The sequence below is a fragment of the Simochromis diagramma genome, unplaced genomic scaffold, assembly GCF_900408965.1.
Source record: "Simochromis diagramma unplaced genomic scaffold, fSimDia1.1 OVJJ01000669.1, whole genome shotgun sequence".
Lineage (NCBI taxonomy): Eukaryota > Metazoa > Chordata > Actinopteri > Cichliformes > Cichlidae > Simochromis > Simochromis diagramma.
In genome coordinates this window covers 1,614,417-1,636,503 of record NW_024387458.1, presented here as the reverse complement: position 1 = coordinate 1,636,503, position 22,087 = coordinate 1,614,417, and the positions used below count along the sequence as shown (strand labels likewise).

The following is a 22,087-nucleotide window of genomic DNA, read 5'->3' as shown; positions in this document are numbered from 1 at the left end:
GCTGTGATTTCACAAAAGAAGCTGCGAGAGCGTGCAGCTCTCTCACTGAAACGCTAAAAAGCTAAAACACAAAATCCATTTCTGGGGTTAAAAATGGGATTGGGCAGGTGGGCGACTCACCTGTCTTCTTGGTGGAAAGCCTACATGATCAGCTGACCTGCTCACTGCTGTGTCTCTGACGTTCAGCACTCACCTGTATAAGCACAGGTGAGAAAATAGAACAGATCGTTAACATGGGGAATCATCCTGCTGAACCTCAATCCCCAAAACATTTGAATGCAGCAGTAAACCAACCTGTCTGTAATAATGATGTTTATGTTTTCCCACATCCACACTCCACCTGCCCCGACAGAGGCCCCGCTGACCTAACCGTAAACACAGACTCCAAATGAGCCCATTATTGTGACGGTAATTGAAATTGTCTGCCTCTTCAGACCCTACATTATTAATCACTGGATGCATTTCGTCCTCATAACCATTTGTGTCGAATGTTGAACGAGAATGACTCAAAGGTCAAGCGTGAAAAATTACACCAGAAATTCAGCACATCTGCTCAAATACGCAGCGTGTTTTGGTTTCTTTTCATTAGCGACTCATTAAAACTCATTATCATACATGCGCTGCAGCACAGACTCGAGGCCTCCGCTGCTGTAGATGCTGGCATTAATATCATTTCACATACATACAAAAGAAAATCCTTTTTATTGGAACCTCAGTGTTGAAAATCTCCAACATGTGAATGAGAGAGGGAGAAAATAGTCAATGGAAAATGTCCACTAGCTTGTGCTTGACATTCAAAGATCAAATCCATACCGTGCTTTATGTCCCTTCTGGGCTCCCGCAGACTCACGTCTATACTGGAAGCTACTGTTGACTGCCTACAATCAGTAAATCCATACGTACACAGTAGTCAAACTAAATCCTTCTAATCCTCCACATACTTAGTACTTGATCTGCTGCGCTGGCACTGATATGAGCACAGACACGGACGCCTTACTGAGGCAAACAAAGCACACATGCACTTGCAACGGGGTCACAGCAGGGACACAAAGCTCCATCGTGCACATGAAGCTCAGATTTATTATTGTTCAGCTCAACTTTCAAACACCAGCATAAAGTTATTCAATAACACGCATTTTATCACATATTTAGTATGGAGAGCTAGCGATTTTGCATGGTTGGATCTTAACGAGGTTCCAAGTAGCACTTCAGCGTGCAACAAGAAGAAACCGACAGAAAATGACAATGAATCCACATTTTTGCACAGATTTAGTATTTTAAAGGCATGTGCTCTCAAACTGTTGATCAGCTGTAAAACAGCCTCAGTTTAAGCGTTGCTTTCAATTAATTTCATGCTCAAAAAAAATGTTTTGTCTCACTCCCCGTTCTTCTTGTTGCATGATGAAGCTCTGCTCTGAACCTTGTTAAGATCCAACTGTGCAAAATATGAGTTTTTTGCCATTTTTTTCAAGTTGTCTTAAAAAAAACAAACAGATTTTTTTCCTTGGAGAGAAATCTGTGAATGACACAAAACATCACAACAAAACGCTGGTGACACAATTCAGCTCGCTTTGTGTGGTCTGTAGTCGAGATGGCTTTTCAGAACTCAAAGAGAACCCCAGCAGTTAAATTATACAGGACTCAGAATTTGTAATGTTTTTTCTGACCATAGTAAATATCGGCATGTTTTTCAGCTGAGTCGGCGTCTTTCATCAAACAGAACTTTGCAAACATGCTGCAAACTCCGAAAGAATAAAACAAATAATATCAAAAGACTATGAATGCAAAAATCCCATATTTGTTGTCTAAAACGTTCCTCCAGACGCTGCAGGACCTTAGAGATGCTGTTGCATACAGACATGGTTGCTGCCGACTGCGGGCTAAACAGTTTCATTTCATCGTGGCTGCGACCCAAACGTCGCTTCATGTAGACTCACTGCAGGCTCAGCAGAGAGAGACATTTGTCCCAGTCCCACATTCAACTCTTACTGGAACAAGCTTTGTTCCAGGCACAGCAAAGCGCCTGGACCACCACAGCTGTGGCCCTCTCTGTGCACACACACACACACACACACACACACACACACACATGCACACTCGCTCTAACAGCAGGGACTGTTGTAATTCATATTAAAATGTATGCACAAATGCAGTGATGTACACAGCCTTACATTATTATTCTTTTATTCTTATATATACTTTTCACTCACGTTCCAGTGTGACTGAATGTTCTTCCACTGTATGTGCAGCATGAACACACACACACATTCTCACACTGAGGTTACAGTCCTGTGCATTTAAAAACTGATCCAAACTTTATGTGTTAAATTAAAATGAAAGGAAATTGTTTATTTTCTTGGTGTTTCTTCTTCTTCTTCTTCTCCTGTTTTACTGAAATTTAAATACACTCCTCACATTATTAGGTTGACCTGTGTAGCTGAGCAGTCGTATGGAAACAACTTGATGCATGTAGACATGGTCAAGGAGACCTAATGAAGTTCAAACTGAGCGTCAGAAGAAAGGTGATTTACGTGAGTTTGAGTGTGGTGATCCCAGCACGTTAATATTTATACTGGGATTGCCCCACACGGTCATCGCTCAGGTCCACAGAGAAAGAGAAACTATCGAGGGAGAAGCGGTTCTCTGGGCAAATATGTCGTGTTGACACCAGAGGTCAGAGGAGAATGAGTTCATAGGAACGTAACAGGAACTCAAGTAACTTGTTGTTGCAACCAAGCTGTGCAGAAGAGCATCTCTGAACACACAACACATCAAATCTTGAAGCAGATGGGCTACAGCGGCAGAAGACCACACTGGGTGCACTGCTGTCAGCTCAGAACAGGAAACTGAGGCTGCAGTTTGCACAGGCTCACAAAAACTGGACAAAAGAAGATTGATTGTCAGGTCGGATGAGTCTCAACAGCTGCCACCTTTGAATGGTAGGGTGAGACTTAGTCATAAACTGTATTAAAGTGTGAATACATCCAACCATGTGGTGGTGTAATAGTGTGTTCTACCAGCACAGTACCAACTGAGCACCATTTAAAAGCCGCAGCCTACCTGAGTGTTGTTGCTGACCGTGTCCGTCCCTTTGTGTCCACAGTGTGCTATCTTCTGATGCCTGCTTCCAATAATATAATACTCTGTGACACAAAACTCAAATGACCCCCACCGTCCCCTAATCTCAACCTGAACAGGAAACGTCTGCAGCAGCTGTGAGGAACATTTCCAGCACCTGGATGAATCTGTGCCATGAAAAATTAAAGCATTTCTGAAGGCTACAAAGTGGATTAGTGAGGTTTCTGTGTAATCTGAAGTGTGAAACAAGATAGAGGATATACAACAGTTGAGCCTTAAAAGGCTGATGGGTTTTTTTCAGCTAATATTCTGTTAAATAGCCCAGACTCCCTGAAGCAACTTGTGTTTAAACAGTGGATTTGGTGCTTGAAATACCGTCTTTGGCCTGTGGAGGAGCTGCTGAGCGTGAACTTTTACACTCAAACACTCGCTAACTTCACCGGAGGGCGTCACATGATTTTAATGGTATTTAAAGCGTGACCAACATGGGGCTGGAAAACGGTCCCCGCTTTGCATCTCCCATCACACGGTCCACAGGTGGATAGAAACACACACACACACACACACACACACACACACAGCTGAGCCAATGGGAAGCAACAGAGCGCTCATGAAATACTAAATATTGGGAAAGTTTCAGTCATCATTTGAGCTTTTCTTTGTGCTCGAGAGGCCGACGATCAGAATTACTTTCCACTCAGAAGAATATTCTTATCCTGTTTTGTCAGGCTGTATCATCTGATGCTTATTTAAGCTCATTATCAGCTGTTACAAGTCCCCCCAGTTTATTTCCAGAGAGATGAAGATGAAGACAAAGTGATAAGATGATAAAGACCCCAAATGAGATACAAACGCCTAATTTGTGCAGATGAGATTAAAGAAATTGATGTCATGTTCTTTCATTATCTCAAACACGGCAAATTAAAGTGAAATGCTGATTAATTCCGTGTCAGAAATTCAACCTTGGAAATAAGTTCATCCCCAACGACTCGATTTAGAAAACGTCCCGTCTTCCAACCTGGGAGCCACTTTTGCCTCGAACGGTTCCACCGTTATTTTGAGAACTTTGATACTTTTGAGTTGTTCAGCTGACAGCTTAGATGAAGAGGTAAATAAAAAGAACAGGTAAACTGAGTCGGTGATCATCTCGCGGAAAACGACCAGCTCCACAGCCGTAATTTCTCTTTGAAGACTTCATTCTCACGCGACCTATTTCATCAGCTCGATGATATTTACAACAATACACACTTTCCATTTTTGTCACTAAGATTAATGCCAGCAGGGAAACGTGGTAAACTGTTTTGCATGAATAATGTAGTTGGTAGATTTCATTTAGATGGCTTCGCCCTCGCTCTGCTCGTGGTTGGAGTGATAAATAGTATCCAGCTGTAGTGACAGCCAAGCTGACAGCTGCTATCAACATACATCATAATGAAGGCCGACCAAGTCTTCATTGAAAAAAATAAAAGCTTAATATGTGGAATGTGCCTGATGTTTTTCATTCCTGCCATCACTGCACTGTCGCCCTCGTGCCTTAGGCCTCGGATGGGATCTGATAGGTTTGCGATTCTGGCTGTAAAGTTGCTCCCAGGCCCTCTGATTGGCTTCATTTACATAGCACCTTGGCAGGGGAGCAGCAGCTAAGCAGCGAGGGGCGTTCAGGAGCTCCGCATTTGCATTTTATACGCTCCGTGCACCACCATCGTATTCTGATCACGAGGAGAACCCCAGCAGTTAAATTATACGTCGTGCTCGTTAGTATGAGACCCGTGGATGTGCAGGTAGTCTGCAGAGATGTTGAGAGGCTAAAGACAACACCCAGGGAAGAGCTGCATCACTTTGCTTCCTGTTCTTTTCTTTCATTGATAGAGACTTGTGCATTATGCAATTGTAAACACTAAGAGGGTCAAATGTAGCATCTCAAAACAAGACACTGAGACCACAAAAGAGTTTTCAAGGTCAGACTTCCCTATGCAGCCAGCGGCGTTACCCCCTGCTCGCCATTAGAAAGAATGCATGTTCCATTTGTGGTCACCTCAATTGCATTGCTTTACAGTTTCATTCATCTGACGCTAACGTCTTTATTTCAACTGACAGTCTGAGCTCCCAGGTTGGGACATGGCCGCTCGTCTTTTACTGCGTGCACACTCCCTTAGTCTGCAAACGTATATTTATTAAAAACAAAAAAGACGCTGACTTGAACTCCGAAGTGAACTTTAAGCATCTTGTCAAGCAGCCGCTAACTCAACACAGATCTTACAGACCGCGCTGACAGATCTATTTCAAGCCCAGAGCTCGGCTTAGCTGCGATGGAGAACCTCCCACTGTGAGCCGACTACATACTGTTCAGAACAAGAGCGAGCTAATAGAATATTTGAAGCTTTGAAGGGTTTAAATGACACGACTGATTTAAAAGTTCTCCGTGCATCGATGGAGGTGGTCTTTCTGGTCAAATCGGGTCCCTGTAAGCATGGTAAACAGGAGTGTGTGTGGCAGAGGAACACACACACACACATCTTAGCTTCCTGCCCATTAGTTATCAGAATAAAAGGTTGGAGCAGGTGTTTTTGTGTGTGTTTTATGGATATTGAATATAGAGGAGAAAGCACTTGTACACACACACACACAGATAGAAGAGTGTGTGCTCCAATGCTAAATGTCACACCTGTCAGTGGCAATGTGGATGAAAAAGCTCAATTATCCCTCCTCACAAACACACAGACCACCAGCTCTCCTCTTTCTTTTATCTTTCTATCCCTCCTCCTCCTTTCCCATCACTCTCTTTTTCTCCATCTCATCCTTCGTCCCTCCCAAATTTCACCATTCTTCCTCGTCGCCTCTTCATGATGTGTGTAGGTAATTAAAACGTCCTCTCCACCAGCCTTGTGATAAATGAACTGAGCTGTCAGGGAAACGCCTCCCACTACATCACAGATTTGTCCTTTTTTTTCCTTTTTTGGGATTTGATTTTGCCGTCACGGTTCAGGGGAATCTGCTTCATTAGTGTTCACGGCTGCTCTGTGTGCACAAACGGGTGCGTGGCGGCAAATGCAAGTGTACAAAACACACATCAAGGCATTTCCACACTTCACAAGGCTGGAGAAAGAAGTTGGGCTTAAGCAGCAGAGTCAGACGTGGTGCTTTCAATTAAATTTGCTGGGGAGGGATTTCCTCGGGTCCTCTGTGAGGGAAAGAAAACATTTACATTTTAATAAATCGTTTTATAATAAAGGCAGAAACTTCCACGAGACTTTCTGCCAGCTACGAAAGGGTCAGATGCTGTTTGTCTGTTTTAGAATAAAGGCCTCATAAATATTAAAAATTGCTACACCATCATTTTACCCTAAAGTATTTTTTATTAGTTGTGCTGTTGTATATTTCTGGGCAGCTGTGATTGAGACTCCCAGTCACTGTTCTTGATCTGGGTTGTTGTTCAAACGTCAATAAAACCAGATTTCATGTAACTGTGCGGTGTATGGGGCACAATACCAGATTTTCTGTCTGTCCGAACACGTCCTAAATATTCCAAGAATTCCTAACTTTGCCTATGACTTTTCTTTTTTAGTCAGGAATATTTGCATGTAGTATTTAGAATGATTATTAGAAACAGGACATAAATATGCTTTTGTGCCCCATACACTGCACAGTTAGAGGAACCTTTATGCTTTTTTTCCAAACTAAAGTTGTATAAAGTGTGTTTGAATTATTGGGAGCTCTACAGCACACTGTTGAGTTCATGTGCACTCAAAATAAACACGTTCATCTAACGCGGCCTTCTGACATTGATCCTATTTAACTTTTTTAGCTAAATTATATATCAAATTCTATATTGAGACAGTAAGTTCATGTGTGTGTAGTCTGCAAATGGAAGACCAAATGCCAGATTTTTAAACCCTGTAAAGCTGACATATTTCCCATTTTAATAAGATAATCATTTTCTTTGTACAGTTGCAATTTGGATGAAATGCAAAGATACGTGTACTTATCCCCGAATCGTAATCTTCTTTTGTTTGCCCCCTTCGGAGGTCACCACAGCGGATTATCGGTCTCCGGTGCATCCTCCTCTTTCACTCCTGCCCTCTGCGTGTCCACACATACGAGCATCGTTGGGTGTAACTCGAAAATATTATGACAACGCTCGATGTCAAGGTGACTGATGATCACATATCAGAGTAGAAACGTATGACTATGCATTTCTAAAGTTTCCTTTTCTTGTGCCCTCAAACAAAGAGGATCTAAACCAGGGGTGAGCAACTCCAGGCCTCGAGTGCCGGTGTCCTGCAGGTTTTAGATCTCACCCTGGGTCAACACACCTGAATCAAATGATTAATTCATTACCAGGCCTCTGGAGAACTTCAAGACATGTTGAGGAGGTAATTTAGCCATTTGAATCAGCTGTGTGGGATCAAGGACACATCTAAAACCTGCAGGACACCGGCACTCGAGGCCTGGAGTTGCCTACCCCTGATCTAAACTGTCTGTGAAGTGTTTGGTAAAGCCAAAACGATCAGCTTCTTCGGGGTCACTTTAAAGAGTGACACATCACCTGATGGTGGGGTTAACTCCTAAAAGCCATCACACTGACATAATAATTATAAAAATGGAGTCCTTACAGAAGAGGTGAACGGATGAGTTAAAATAATTCGAGGCTGCTCCTTCTAGCGGTCAGGTGCATCCGCGTGGAGGCGTCCTGCAGTTTCCTCTCAGTTTGCTTTTGTTAAGAAAGCTCCAACTACACGATCTCACAGAGACCATAGATGTCCTGGAATACTTTGAAGGTGACGTCTATCAGGACAGACTCTTATCATCTCTGTGTGTTAATTAAAACTTTTGTCTTATAAACTAATGAATATTTGCAGCCTGTGGGCTTCTTCCTGTAATTAATCCATAGCCGTGAAACAGGAAGCGAGCCGCTGCTGGGTGCCTCTAATCAATATTTACAGGCATGGCGTGCTAAGAAACACCAGGGGGAAGCTCGCTTTGAGGCGCGTTGAACTGAAAAAAGAAACTGCTGAAGAATGGCAATCATGAAAAACTGAACACAGACACTTAAGATCAAGTATGAAATATTTCAAAGGCAGAAAAATGTGTGACGCGTTGTGGATGTTTGAGCGAAATGGATGATTGTGCCTCACAGAATGACAAAAGTCAAATATTCAGAAATGTTTAGCATCTTTTTCATTCCTCGAAATTGTCAAGTTGACTTCAATTTCCTCCCCCCATGCGGTGGCAATTTTGTGTCACCTGCTAGCAAGTCAAAAATAGAATATGTAAGAGGGGAGCTCTGAATAGTTTCTCCCTCCTCACTCATTGCCACAGGTGTGATAAGTGAGGAGGGGCACGAGTCTCCTGCAGAGTCTCGACCCTTTCAGGTTTTGTTTTCTGAGTATTAAAAACCTGTTCAGTGCAAAAAGCAAAAGGCAGTCAGAACAAAGAAAATGTGCTTGGAGAGACAAGAGACAAGCCTCTCGGTTGGTTTAAATGTTCCAAAGAGTGCCGATGCGGGATTTGCAGAATCGTTTTGGGGGGCGAAATGTACGAATGTATAAAATCTATGTTGTTTTGTTGGAAAGGGCACGGGCTGGTGAGTTTTTGAATGCCTGTCCAACAGCATCTTTAAAAAGCCAGCTTGGTTGGTGCAAAGCCAATATGTTGTCATGGTTACTCGTCAGTCCCATAATGATTTTATGTTCAGGTGCGTATATTGTGCTCGAATAATTGGAGGGAAAAATTGCCGGCATTTAAACTGATTTAAGTGGCTACGCTAACGTTGTTTAACGGGTCTACACTTCGGTCCGGCGTCAGGCGACCTCAGTGGCGTGACCCACTTTGATCCACTTTGATCGCAGTTTAAACATTTAATAGGGAGCTTTGTTCAGAGTGACTTGAGGTAAAGTGCAAAACAAGGAAAATGTCACTTTCTATGATTCCAGGCAGCAGAACCTTACAAGAGCAAAGCCGGAGCTGCTCTGGCTGCAGAAACAGGATGTGACTGAGCCCGTTAGCTGCGGTCGTTTTAGCGAGCAAGACATGCTTATATCCCATAAAACCCCAATTCTGAAACATTTGGTAAGATGTAAAATGTAAATAAACAGAATGTCGTGGTTTGCAGATCTCATGAGCCGAATTTTATTAGCAGTACATGTATGTTTATTTTACTATATTCTATCCTTCAGCAAGTCTTTTGTCCCATCTTCCTTCTCTCTACCTGCCTGGTAACAGGCTTCTTCCTGTTCAAAGGGAGTTTTTCCTTCCCACTGTCGCCAAAGTGCTTGCTTATAGGGGGTCATATGAGTGTTGGGTTTTCTCTGTGTGTATTATTGTAGGGTCTGCTGTACAATATAAAGCACCTTGAGGCGACTGTCGTTGTGATTTGGCGCTGTATAAATAAATTGAATTGAATTGGCTCCACCGAGCGCCGCACTGCCTGCTGGGTAATACTCGTAGGATCAGAGGCGGGACAACACTTCCTGTGTTGGGGCGTTGCTTCCACAGATCGACGCAGATCAGTGGAAACACCTGAGCTCACCTCTGAAAGGCTGCTTATGCACATGCTTATGTACATGTCATAGTTTGTGTTTTAATTTCAATAAATTGTGGGTAGAACTTAGTGAATTGACTCCATTTTGGAACAACAAGCATCTGTGAATACTTTGTAGATGTGCTGTACATGCACTCGCTCTGCAAAGTCTCATTAATAAGTCTGAGACAAAAGCTCAGTATGAACTTCTCACAAGTAAAATCCGGTTGTGTAACTTTAGGTATAGAAATACTGAATATTAATATCAGTGTCTTCACCCTGAAGCAGGTGGAGCTTTAGTGTGAGGGCTCCGTCCTTCAAACTCGTGAGCAGAGAGAATCCAGACAGAAACACACAAAGACCACGAGAACACCTCAGCTGTTTGCTTCTCATTTATTATCAGGATACAGCAGATAATGATTCACACCAGCTATCAGACCTCCACCAAACAGTCAGTGAGACGTTAAATCTGAGTGTGCTGAGCTGCAGACTGAGGAACATCTGGACCAACCGAGAGCTTCTGAGAAATCATCAGCTCATACTGGTCTCCGTCCATCATTTCACTCCACCTGCAGGCAGCAGCTCACTCACACTCTGACGGCTCTTCTGAGATATTTACGTCATCAACTGACTCTGAAAGTTAAAGATTCTCTGGGATTACATGATAAAGGAGAGAAAAGAGAGATCAACACGAAATGTCCTGCAGATTTACTGCACAGGACGGATCTTCATGCTGATGGTCTTCAGGGAGTAGTTAAGACCTTTCCACTGGAACCAGTCCACACCAGCAGCATGGATAGTATCATCTGCCCCCCAACGATAAACCCCGTTAGGGTTTGCACCGTGACAGATGTTGTACCAGAACGCCCCCAGATGTGATTTGGCACAGTTCCCTGGCCAGCTGTCCTGGTCTTTGTCAAATGTGGAGAACTTCTGTCCGTTGTGAAAACTCAGGGCATCTCCTGCAGAAACACAGATGAATGAGCCCAACATTACCACTAATCCCAGTCAGACTGGTCTGCATGTGTACTGGTAGTATTTTCAGTGGGCCATGACACAGACTGGACTCATACTGGGGAGTAAAAAGCAGCAGGTGCACAGTTTGAATCATATGTGGTTGACAGACTCCAGTTTAGTAGTTAAACTGCAGGTGTGTCTATGGTCCTGACAACATCCAAAGTCTTGAAAACTGAAGGCTCTGCCTCCCATTCTACTTTTAAATACTCTAGGAACAACAAGTAGGCCTGCAGAGCGAGAGCGAAGTGCTCTAATAGGGTGATATGGTACTACAAGGTCGTTCAGATAAGATGGGGCCTGATTATTTAAGACCTTGTATGTGAGGAGCAGGGTTTTGAATTCTGGATTTAACAGGAAGCCAAAACAGGAGAAATCTGCTCTCTTTCTAGTCCCTGTCAGGACTCTTGCTGCAGCATTTTGGATTAGCTGAAGGCTTTTCAGGGAGTTTTTAGGACATCCTGATAATAATGAATTACAGTCGTCCAGTCTGGAAGTAATAAATGCATGAACTAGTTTTTCAGCGTCACTCTGAGACAGGATATTTCTAACTTCAGAGATGTTGCACAAATGGAAGAAAGCAGTCTGATATATTTGTTTAATATGTGCGTTGAAGGACATGTCCTGGTCAACAATGACTCCAAGGTTCCTCACAGTGTTACTGGAGGCCAAGGTAATGCCATCCAGAGGAAGAATCTGCTTAGAGACCATATTTCTAAGCTTTTCAGGGCCGAGTACAATAACCTCAGTTTGATCTGAATTAAGAAGCAGAAAGTTAGCGGCCATCCAGGTCTTTATGTCTTTAAGACATTCCTGCAGTTGAACTCATTGGTGTGTGTTATCTGGCTTCATGGACAGATAGAGCTGGGTGTCGTCTGCATATCATCCTTCCTGGTGTTTGGTACTCAGGGGCCACGACTGAGAACAGGGAGGCTGCACAGAGGGTCATTAACACTGCCCACAATATCATTGGCTGCCCTCTGACACTCCTGGAGGCCATCGCCAGATCCTCCTGTCTCAGAGAAGCCACCACAGGCGATCCCTCAAACCCCGCCCACCACCTGTTCCATTCTACCCATTCCTCTTCTTTGTTAATCTTTTCTGTTCATTTGTGTCATTGTACATGTACAATGACAATAAAGGCGTATTCTATTCTATTCTATTCTGATGCTACACTGACCCTGTGCCACTTCACTCACCTGCGCCTCCATTCTTGAATCCAGTAACAGTCAGTTTGTATCCGTCACATTCAGCATCCACCTTAAATGAAGAGTAACGAGCGAACACTTTCTTCCCTTCAAAGTCCTCCATGTCCACCAGCAGCTCACTTTTTTGCTTGGATGTCATAATGTTGATCACATCAAGACCTACATTCACACACAAGCACACAGTCAGAAACATGCAGGGCTGTTTGGTACAGAGCTGCAGATCATCCAATAAAACTCTCACCGAGCCAGTACTCTCCAGCAGCGTCACCAAAGCCCATCTTGTACTGATCCCAGGGTCTGTAGAAGTTCACCTTGCCGTCCATCCTCCTCTGGAACACCTGGGGGAGGAGGCAGCAGAAACATCTCTGGTTTCAGGGAGCACAGATCTGGATTTACAGCAGTGCTCCTGTTAAATGTTCCCGCGCTGACACTTTTTAGTTACAAGCACTCACCGTCCAGCCTCCTCCTTCTGAGTCCATGTCACAGTACACCTGCACACAAACACCTGTCACACTCTAGCTGCTTAAAGACGTGGACATGATAGGACCCAGAGTCCCAGAGAGGGTGGACTGTACCTGCACCGCAGACCTTTCTCCAAGGGGATAGATGGTGTACACGCCGCTGCTTTGGCTTCTGTCCTGGCGGCGGATGTCGCTGCAGTCCCTCGGCTGGATGAGCTCCATGCAGCTGGTCAACGCAGGAGCGAGGAGGAGGACGATGAAGACCGCTGGCAGCTGGAACAGAGAAGAAGCCTTTCATTTGCACAATATTCACTTCCTACCAAGCTCAACAAGCCTGTGATTCTCCCTCAGCTTTGCCTCTCAGCTGTGCTGAAGTCTTGTTTAGTCTGCACAGGTGTGGTTCAGCCAAACCCCCCTCCCTGTGCTCACTTCTTAGTATAGTCCTGTTGCCTTTCATTGTAAAGTGAGTTCATGCTTTGTTATATTGTTGTATTCCTGTTGATCTCTGACCTGCACAGTACATGAACCATTCTGAACCATCCCCAGAAAATCCAGGCTTAAGTTACCTGGATAAAAGGAAATCCTGCTTGGTGGCACAGACCTCAGGAGCAGGCTATGTTCAGAGTTAAGATGAGCTGCAGGTGTTTTCATTGATTCTTTTATTTGCAGCATGTTTAGTGTCATTTAGATTCTCTGATGCTTTGTTTTATATGTGCAGCTTGTTAAGCTCAAACCTACTAAACCACTGACTGAAGCCCAGCTGTGAAGTTACAGCAGCTAAAACTATGAATTACATTATTGCTGAAATGTGCGCGTATACATTTGATGATGCAGGAAATGTACACATGTCGATATACGTGGTCCTAATTAGGGATGGGTATCGAAACCCGGTTCTTGTTGAGAACCGGTTCCCACTGTTTCCATTCCTTGGAATAGTTTGCCATTTTTGCAAACGATTCCCTTATCGATTCCAGTCGCCCCGAATGACGTCACCACGTTGCGGAGCGTCATTTACCTGGCAGGAAACATGGCGCCTAAGCGGCTCAAACGCTCAAAGTTTGGTTATACTTTACGAGAACGGATGACAACAGGGCAACTTGCAATACTTGCAAAGTGGATATTTCATTTAAGGGAGGAAACACTACGAATATGCAAAAGCATTTGCTCACAAAACACACGATGACCTTAAATGAATGTCGTGTTTTTAATTCCGCTCCGGACTCGTGAATCTCAACCCAGCAGCAGCGGTAACGTTTGCACGTCCTCTCCCGTTAATGCAGCAGGTAAATAATCAACTAACAGTGCATATTATGTTAGCGCGATCTGCCTTATTACAAACCTGCCATTACTGTGCGTTTAGGCGACCATGATGAGAGAGACAGAGTCTGGCTCAGATGCTGGCAGTTCTCGCTGCAGTCTACCGGTAGCGTCTCCTTTCAGGCCAGGATAGACGAATGTCACCGAGCAGAGACTCAGTTTGTGGTCAAAGGCTTGAATCCATTTGCCACAGCAGATGATTTTCAGTAAGTGAATGTGTTTAATTGTAGGCAGGGACATTACTGGATATTCTTGTGTAATTGCTACAGAATCATTTATGTTAAACTTTGTTATTGCTACAGAAGAATATTTATTTTATTATTTTACATTTACAATTTTTTTCCTGGGGACCCTGTGACGCCCCATTGAAGAGCCGTAGGCTGGATCTCTTAAGATCTCACTGCTGGGTTTGTAAGGCCATGTTACTCCTAAATTTCTATCTTGTTCAAAGAGAAGATATAAAACAAAGTTCTAAGCTAATCGACCTTAGTGTTCTCCTTCTAAAAAGAATCGATAAAGAATCGAGAATGGAATTGGAATCGTGAAAATCTTATCAATACCCATCCCTAGTCCTAATGTGCTGATAGGTGTCTTTTACACTGAAAACAGAAACTGGAACACAATCAAATTCATTTCACTTTGATCTGCGACAAACTGAAGCGACGTGCACGTCTCCTTTAACACGCCCAACGTTATGAAGCCACAGGGGCTCTGATCAGTTTGTATTGTGTTTAGCTTTCAATATAAAGTTCCTCGATGTGACTGCTGTTGTGATTTGGTGCCTTACAAATAAAACTATACTGAACTGAAACGTCGTCATACTTCTGCTTGAGATTTGTTGGAGCACAGAAAGTAACCCGGGCAAGTGTGTGTAGGTGAATTCTTGTTACTATGTAAAGAGTGCACGAAATAGTGTCATTAACATCAACTAAAACATGAACGTGTGAAAAAGATCAAACTACAAAAAGACTTGTCAGGTTCACAGTTTACCACTGAGACCTTCGATGATAAATGAAACACTGATGGCTCATTAAAACTAAATAAAATAAATAAAGGATTAGCTCGAATATTCACAGATTAGATAACTGGCCTGTGACACCTGAGGTGACCCAGTGTGTTAAAATGTGGTGACCTGTGCAAATGTCCACATGTGGTAGTTCGGCACAAGACCCGTCCCACCAAAACTGCAGTACTTGCTCTGGTGTCATTTGTCCTCAGGACCAGCAGCAATCAATAACAGATCAATCAGCCTACTGTTCTTTGCTAAGTCGTACAGGGGGAACAGTCCTGCTCACAGTTTTCTATGCAATGGAAGAAGATCTTTGATTGTTGCAACATCTGTGCAATAATAAAAATGTCATAGGTTAATGTTAAACGTCTACATCATGCAGTCACTGCACCTGTATGCAGTTTAACATGACTTTATAACTTAAAGAACTTGTTAAATTACTGAATTATTTACGTGTAAATTCTGCCCCCTTTCACGTAAAACACCTAAGTTATGCACTACTTAAAATGACATACACTCTACATAAAGTTATTCTCTCTCTATGTATTATTACTTTAGTACTTCTTAAAATGATATCCAGTATAATTTTTGTCCCTTCCTTCATTACATGATTGGCATCAGGCTCTGGTAGTGAAGGTGCTGCTCAGGTAAAGTCATCAAACAGACACATTCAAGAAGGAAGGCGGAGTTTTAGGTATCAACTCTGTTTAATGAGGCGATCACAGCAGACCGAGGGTCAGGAGGGTCTCCACCACTCACTCCTACACTGATACTTAACCAGAAATATTTAAGGTCACAAACTTACCTTCATGGTCAGATTTCTGTGGGAGTTAGTATCTGCTGATGTAGATCTGAAAGGAAAGGATTACTGTGAGGATCACCTCATTCAATCATTTAAATCTAATCTGCGTTTAACGCATTTACAGCAAAGTCTGCTTAAAATATCTTGAAAGTTTCACACACTCTATTTGGCAGTAACATTAAAGCACTGCTGCTACGTTACTACAGATACCTGTGTGAAGTCACCTGCAGTTGGAGCTGAACACGCTTCAGAGACACCACACGGCTGTTCTCCCTCAGTGTGTCAGAGTCTCCCAGAGTCCCTGCTTATATCTGCAGGACGGCAGACACAACAGAGTCACGCCACTCTTTACACTGCCTAAAATTACACGCTTCAAGTTTCCCAAAAAAAACACAACCAGGATGTTCTCAGGCTAAAGCACATATCATGCTTGATATGTGGTTTATTTGCAAATATCGTGTTAGTTATTTGCTGATCCCATATCCCATACGCCTCCGATACTTGCTGCTGTGATGCACGTATCATGGGACAGTGCAGAGGAGAGGTCATTTACTTGACCCGCTTGAATTCAGTGAGACTTCAAAGATGAAGACGTGGGGCGCAGTGAGTGAAGCTTGAAGGTGTAAATTTAGAATTCAAAGCATTTCTGCCTAATTCTGGGGAACCTGCAGGCCATTTGGGGTGGTGGGCCATTCAGGTGGGGGTGGGGCTACCACTGAGTTGTGGTATAGTTTTGGCAGGATTGGGGCAGTGTGTCTTGTACTTTTTTGTCTCTTGTTGATTGACTTGATGGCTGGTGTTCAGGGTCCAGAGCACTCCTTGTGGAGGGCATAGTTAGGAGAAAGCCAGCCGCCAAACTTGCTCAGCAGACACACCAACTCCACATGGATGTGGAAATGTGGACCTGGCAACAACATCAGCACCCGCACTGGAAAACTTAAACAGAGGTCTAGAGTAGGGATGGGTATCGTTTAGGTTTTATCCGATACCGGTGCCAAATCGGTACTTTTGAAACGGTGCCGGTGCTCAAACCGGTGCTTAAAGAATGGAGAACACAAAATTGGTCCAAAAATCTCTCATGTTCAGCTGGTTTTTGTAAAAAGATAACAATGTTAGCCTTTTCTGCAGCTATGGGGCATATATGGCATCACTCTTGGCTGGAAGCAGTGCTTAAACAATGGAAAAAACACAAACTTTGTCCAAAAACCTCTCATGTTTAACTGTTTTCCACTTTTTCTTTGGTCATTTTAGCCTTTTTGGCCAGGGTGAAGGGAGCATCTGCCATCAAACAAGAAGACAGCCGCATGTAGCTATGATGATGTTTGCTAGTTCACCTTACCTGCATTAATGTAATAACGTGGTTAGCCTACTCAACATAAATTACACACGGACAACATTAAGCTCCTCACGCAGAGAAGAACGGCTGCTGCTGCATCATCATCCTCATCATTTCTGCTACACTGGCAGGGCTAGGGGCCAGGACTCTCCTCTTCGGGTTTTTGGGGGATGTTGCTAACTCCGGTCCGATAACAGGCACCACACCCGCAGTAGACGTATAGCATTTTGTTAAAATGCTATACGTCATCAGATTCGAGGTGTTACCTCCTTTGACAGTATCACAGTATCAGCTTAAAGCACTTGTTGCTGCTGAGTTTGCATCTTTTGCTGTGAAGTACAGCCAGACTTTGACCGCTTCGCCTTGGACATTTTTAATCTGTAGCTCTGCTCTAAAAGAACGTACGTACCTGGACCCGCCTACTGTCCTCAGAAACGTAAAATGATTGGCTAGAAGTGTATCACAGCTCAGGAAAAAAAAGCACCGAAATAAAGCACCGAAATGTGCGCTGCTTTTCGGTCTGGTTACTACCATTTATGTCACCGGTACCCATCCCTAGTCTAGAGTCCTAACAGCAGCATCCAAGTCAAGCAGCATACTTTTCCTTTCAGATTTATCTGATGGCAGAAGTTTAAGAACAGGTAGAAAAATGACCAGAGAAAAGCGACCCTTTGTTTGGTCGATTACACCAGACGACATCATGGTGTTGATAATGTGCTAGTAAACTTCTGTAACCACTGCTCATGGCCTAACGTTGCAGAGCAGGCTGGCTATTCACACACACACACAGACACACACAGGCACACACACAGACACACACAGGCACACACACAGACACACACACACACAGACACACACAGGCACACACAGACACACACACACACAGTCACACACACACGCACACACAGTCACACACAGGCACACACACACACACACACACACACACACAGACACACACACACGCACACACAGTCACACACAGGCACACACACAGTCACACACAGGCACACACACACACACACACACACACACACACACACAGTCACACACACACGCACACACAGTCACACACACACGCACACACACAGGCACACACACACACACACACACACAGTCACAGTCAGTCACGCACACACACAGGCGCACACACACACGCACACACACAGGCGCACACACACACACACACACACGCACACACACACAGTCACACACAGTCACGCACACACAGTCACACACACACAGTCACACACAGTCACACACACACAGTCACACACAGTCACGCACACACACAGGCACACACATTCACACACACACAGTCACACACAGTCACGCACACACAGTCACACACAGTCACGCACACACACAGGCACACACACGCACACAGACACAGTCACGCACACACAGTCACACACAGTCACACACACACAGTCACGCACACACAGTCACACACAGTCACACACACACAGACACACACACACACACACACACACACACACACGCACACAGAGTTTCAAACAAAGACTCTATCAGCTGTTTTTGAGCTGCTGTCTAATTTAGTTCCTCGTACTCTTCACAACTGACTGTTGGACTGTTTGTCCTTCACTGCAGCACCTCCTCTACATCCTGTTCATCTGCAAACACACATATTTACCTTCTTCACTGATGGGCCAGAAAGCTTTCAGAGTTTGTTTAAACATGTTTCTTTAGCACAGGCTCCTGACTTCCACGTGACCAGCTACCTGTAAATTTCATCACACCCAGGTCAGTGTTGTTGACATTCAATTTTATATACAGTATATATCTCCAAATTACAAGACAAGATGGCTTGAAAGTAACAGTTTAGCTACTGCTGAGGCACATGGTCCATTTTTAGAGATAGGGATGAGGAAATAAATTAGACAGCAGCTCAAAAACAGCTGATAAAATCTTGCTTTTAAAGTAAATACATTGCAGCATCTCTTCCGTATCCTGTTCATCTGCAAACACACATATTTACCTTCTTCACTGATGGGCCAGAAAGCTTTCAGAGTTTGTTTAAACATGTTTCTTTGGCACAGGCTCCTGTAACGTCATAGAGCACGTGTCTGACAAGCTTCATCATTAGATTCCACTCATACTCAGGTATTCAGGACATATGCTGGCCTATCCTTCAAACTCGGGTCCTCCACCAGAGGCCTGGGAGCTTGAGGGTCCTGCGCAGTATCGTAGCTGTTCCTAGGACTGCGCTCTTCTGGACAGAGATCTCCGATGTTGTTCCTGGGATCTGCTGGAGCCACTCGCCTAGTGCTTGTTCATAGCAGGGAAGATGTTTAATGTGTTCCTTGATCATCAGCAGGTAGTAATGTATTCCTGGGAGAGAAGAGCAGGTGACATAGACGGGTATGGCACTCTCCCAGAAATCTTTATTGTGAAAAATCCTCAGTGTGGATAAATGCCAACTTTTCCTGCAGTGTTTCCTGACAGCAGGCGAGATGAGCTTCATTCTAGTTCGTGTTATCTCCTTTATCCCGTAAACTCTGGGGCTTGGACGCTGTAATTTGTCTCTGTTAGTTTAATAATACTTTCAGCATATTGGCTCAGGGTGATTTATTTCATCTACTCATTTAAATTAGAACTTTTAGCTCAGGACCAAATGATGCATGCACGCGAACCCGCTGCCGTATGAGAGCTTTTCAAAGAGGTTTTTAATCTAGATTAAAAATTCAGGCAGATCCAACCAGTGTGCCCTTGTACCCTTACAGTTTGGGCATCCAAATCATGGATGATTTATATCACCAATGGCTGTTGTCCAAACGATAATGTAATGCTTCTGTTTCTCATTTTTTTAAAGCTTGTTTTTTGGCCTTCTGCCTTTATTGAATAGATGCAATAGAGATATGAAACTTGGGGAACGGAGCAAGTGAATGACAAGCAGCAAACGTCAAGCCAGCCAGGAGGTGAACCGGGGACTCGCCATTGGCCAGCAGCTTGGCCGCTGGTTTGTGCAATCGTTAACTTTTAAAATGTTTTCTCCTCTTGCTTTCCCCTCTTTCCACACAGCCATTGGTTTCTGTTACAGAGAAACTGCCACAGATCAATAATCCATCACAGTGAACATAACATGGATTGTTATTTGGGCCAGCAAGGTAGTGTGAGACCTTATAGCTGCAACTGCAAAGAGCCAAAGAAATAACCCGACTTTGACAACAGGAAAAGCAGGCATGAAACTGTGTGTGATGGATGAAAGGAGTCGGGCGGCATATTTTGGACCTTGTGGGGAAGAAATTTTAGGCAGGGCTGGGGAAGAGAGCGAGGGCGAAACCCAGAAAAAGCTTACAAAACCGTGCATTCTGGGAAATGTAGGGCACTTGGGCAAAAACTCCCCAACTGTGCTGAAATCTGCCAAATATAGGCAGAAAATGCATGACTTTCACTTTCCTTTAATTGTCTTATATTATTGCTATATGACTACTGTTGTCTGCACAGCTGAACACGGTAACTGTGGGGTATTTGCACAGCGCCCGAGAGACGGCCCACATATTTCCACACGGTGTGAATCTTAATTGAATCTGAAGTGCTTTCTGTGACTGGTGGTCAACCTGGCAATTTGAAGTGGCTGCAGAGGAGAGGCCGGTGTGACGGTGACGGGGCAGAGATAAGTGCTGGCATTCTTGCGGAGAGAGGAGTATGTTCCCCACAGTGCCTTGCTCAAAGTGGCTGTGGAGAAATTGAACTGTGGCTGGTGAGGAGCTCGCTAAATTGCTTTCGAGTCCCTCCACTTGTGTTGTTCCAGTGCTTGAGCTCAAGAAAATGAGGGCTTTTTCTTTTTTTCTTTTCCTCCAGCAGATTTCTGAAGAGGTCTGATGACAGACACTCCGAGAGCTGAAAATATAGTGGAGCAGCAGAAGAAAGTGGTTACCATATAGTTGCAAACTGCAGTATAAAGATGTGTTATTGAATATTTCTTCTGTGAGAAAGTGATGAGCTTCAGATAATGTACAACAATAATGTGCACGGTTGGTATGATTCAACATAAAAATGATAAATGATACATGAATACTCATAATATCATTAATCATTGAAAAAGACATTAGAAAGTTTGCACCTGCCCTACACTTAAAGCTGTGTTGAGCAAACTTTGACCACTAGGGGGCAGAATATGTGTAAATAAAGCAACATAGCCAAATATCCTGAACTCTTATGGTTTATTTTTGATAGTGGTGAGGAGAGCATGATTCTATTATAATAATGAGTTTTCAGCTAAACAGCAGCACCTGATGCCGTTTAAACAGACCGCCTCCAGCCTATGTGCAGTCAAACCATAATAAAGATGCACGTGAAGCTGTAATAGTATATGTTAATCACCTTAAGTAGATATAATTTAGGTAATTATAGCTTGCTTAAGAAAAAGCTGCTCAATATGTAGCTTAGTTTGTTGTTTTCAGGGTTTTTTTTTCATAATTTCTAGAACAACAGTAGAAAGATTGACAGTTTCACAAATAACGCGCAGAGCTGCTTTTAGTACGTGTCTGCTACTACTAACGTTTCTGTAATTAGTGGGAAACTACCTCAGGGCTCTGATTTTTGAGATACTATATTACAGTTAAGTGACTGGTCCACTGCAGTGATTGACAGGTGATGAGAAAGTGTGGCTGGCTGACAGATGAGTGGATAGACAGAAAATGTAATAGAGAATAAGAGCAGTGGTGGTGGAAAAAAGCCCTGCAAAGGTAGGGAAGATGAGATGTAACAGCTGGACTCCAGGAGTGGAGAGTGGCGGTCAGAGTCATTCAGGGTTCGGTACAAGCCAGCTGTCAGTGCTAATAGACAGAAAAAGATGGAGGGAGGGGAAAGGAGAGGAGGGAAAATAGGAAGAGATGTTCAGGCCAAACAACCTGTCACTAGCTATAACGGAGCATAACGCAACACAGCTGCCTTGTCTGAATGTCAGAAAGAGAAACTTCCCTGGCAGTTTGGAGAAGAGTCTGCAAAACGATATTCTCAAATGGATAGATGCTATCTGGTTCAGCGGCAGGGCTGGGCCCAGAATAGCAATGATGCTCTTAGTCAGATCTGCTGAGAACAAGTTAGCTCCGACATGTCCTTCACGTCAGCATCACAGCTCCCTCCTTTTTTCTCTGATAGTCTGTTTTTGCTCACTTTGGTCATGAATAAATGTCCAAAGGTTGTCCAAAAATCAGCAAAGATGAAATAAAGTTTGGAGACTTTTGAATCTCTGAGCTTTGAACAATCGTTGACAACAGTGCGTTAGCTTCTTGCACTTCTGATGAGCAGATATCTGCATATTCTGGGATAGCATTGACCAGTGTGAGCACCAGTGGCTTTCCTGCAGGTTCACACAG

General features: G+C 43.7%; 2 protein-coding genes across 5 annotated transcripts in view; one reads left to right on the top strand and one right to left on the bottom strand.

Annotated features, from left to right (window-relative positions):
• Window positions 1–22,087, top strand: part of grid1b (glutamate receptor, ionotropic, delta 1b) — a 558,563-nt gene that overhangs the window by 358,070 nt on the left and 178,406 nt on the right. The gene's annotated exons all lie outside the window — the stretch shown is intronic.
• On the bottom strand, window positions 9,977–20,596 carry LOC120722925 (microfibril-associated glycoprotein 4-like). Of its 2 annotated transcripts, XM_040014123.1 has the most exons (8): window positions 20,593–20,596; window positions 15,620–15,682; window positions 15,413–15,458; window positions 12,396–12,554; window positions 12,273–12,311; window positions 12,062–12,158; window positions 11,812–11,979; window positions 9,977–10,560 (listed from the first exon to the last, which is right to left on the bottom strand). In XM_040014123.1, the coding sequence occupies exons 3-8, from the start codon at window positions 15,416–15,418 to the stop codon at window positions 10,307–10,309; spliced, it is 723 nt and encodes a 240-aa protein (XP_039870057.1). In that variant the 5' UTR covers window positions 15,419–15,458; window positions 15,620–15,682; window positions 20,593–20,596; the 3' UTR covers window positions 9,977–10,306. The 2 variants fall into 2 exon arrangements, with proteins under 2 accessions (XP_039870057.1, XP_039870058.1); XM_040014124.1 differs by lacking the exon at window positions 20,593–20,596 and having other exon boundaries at window positions 15,634–15,682.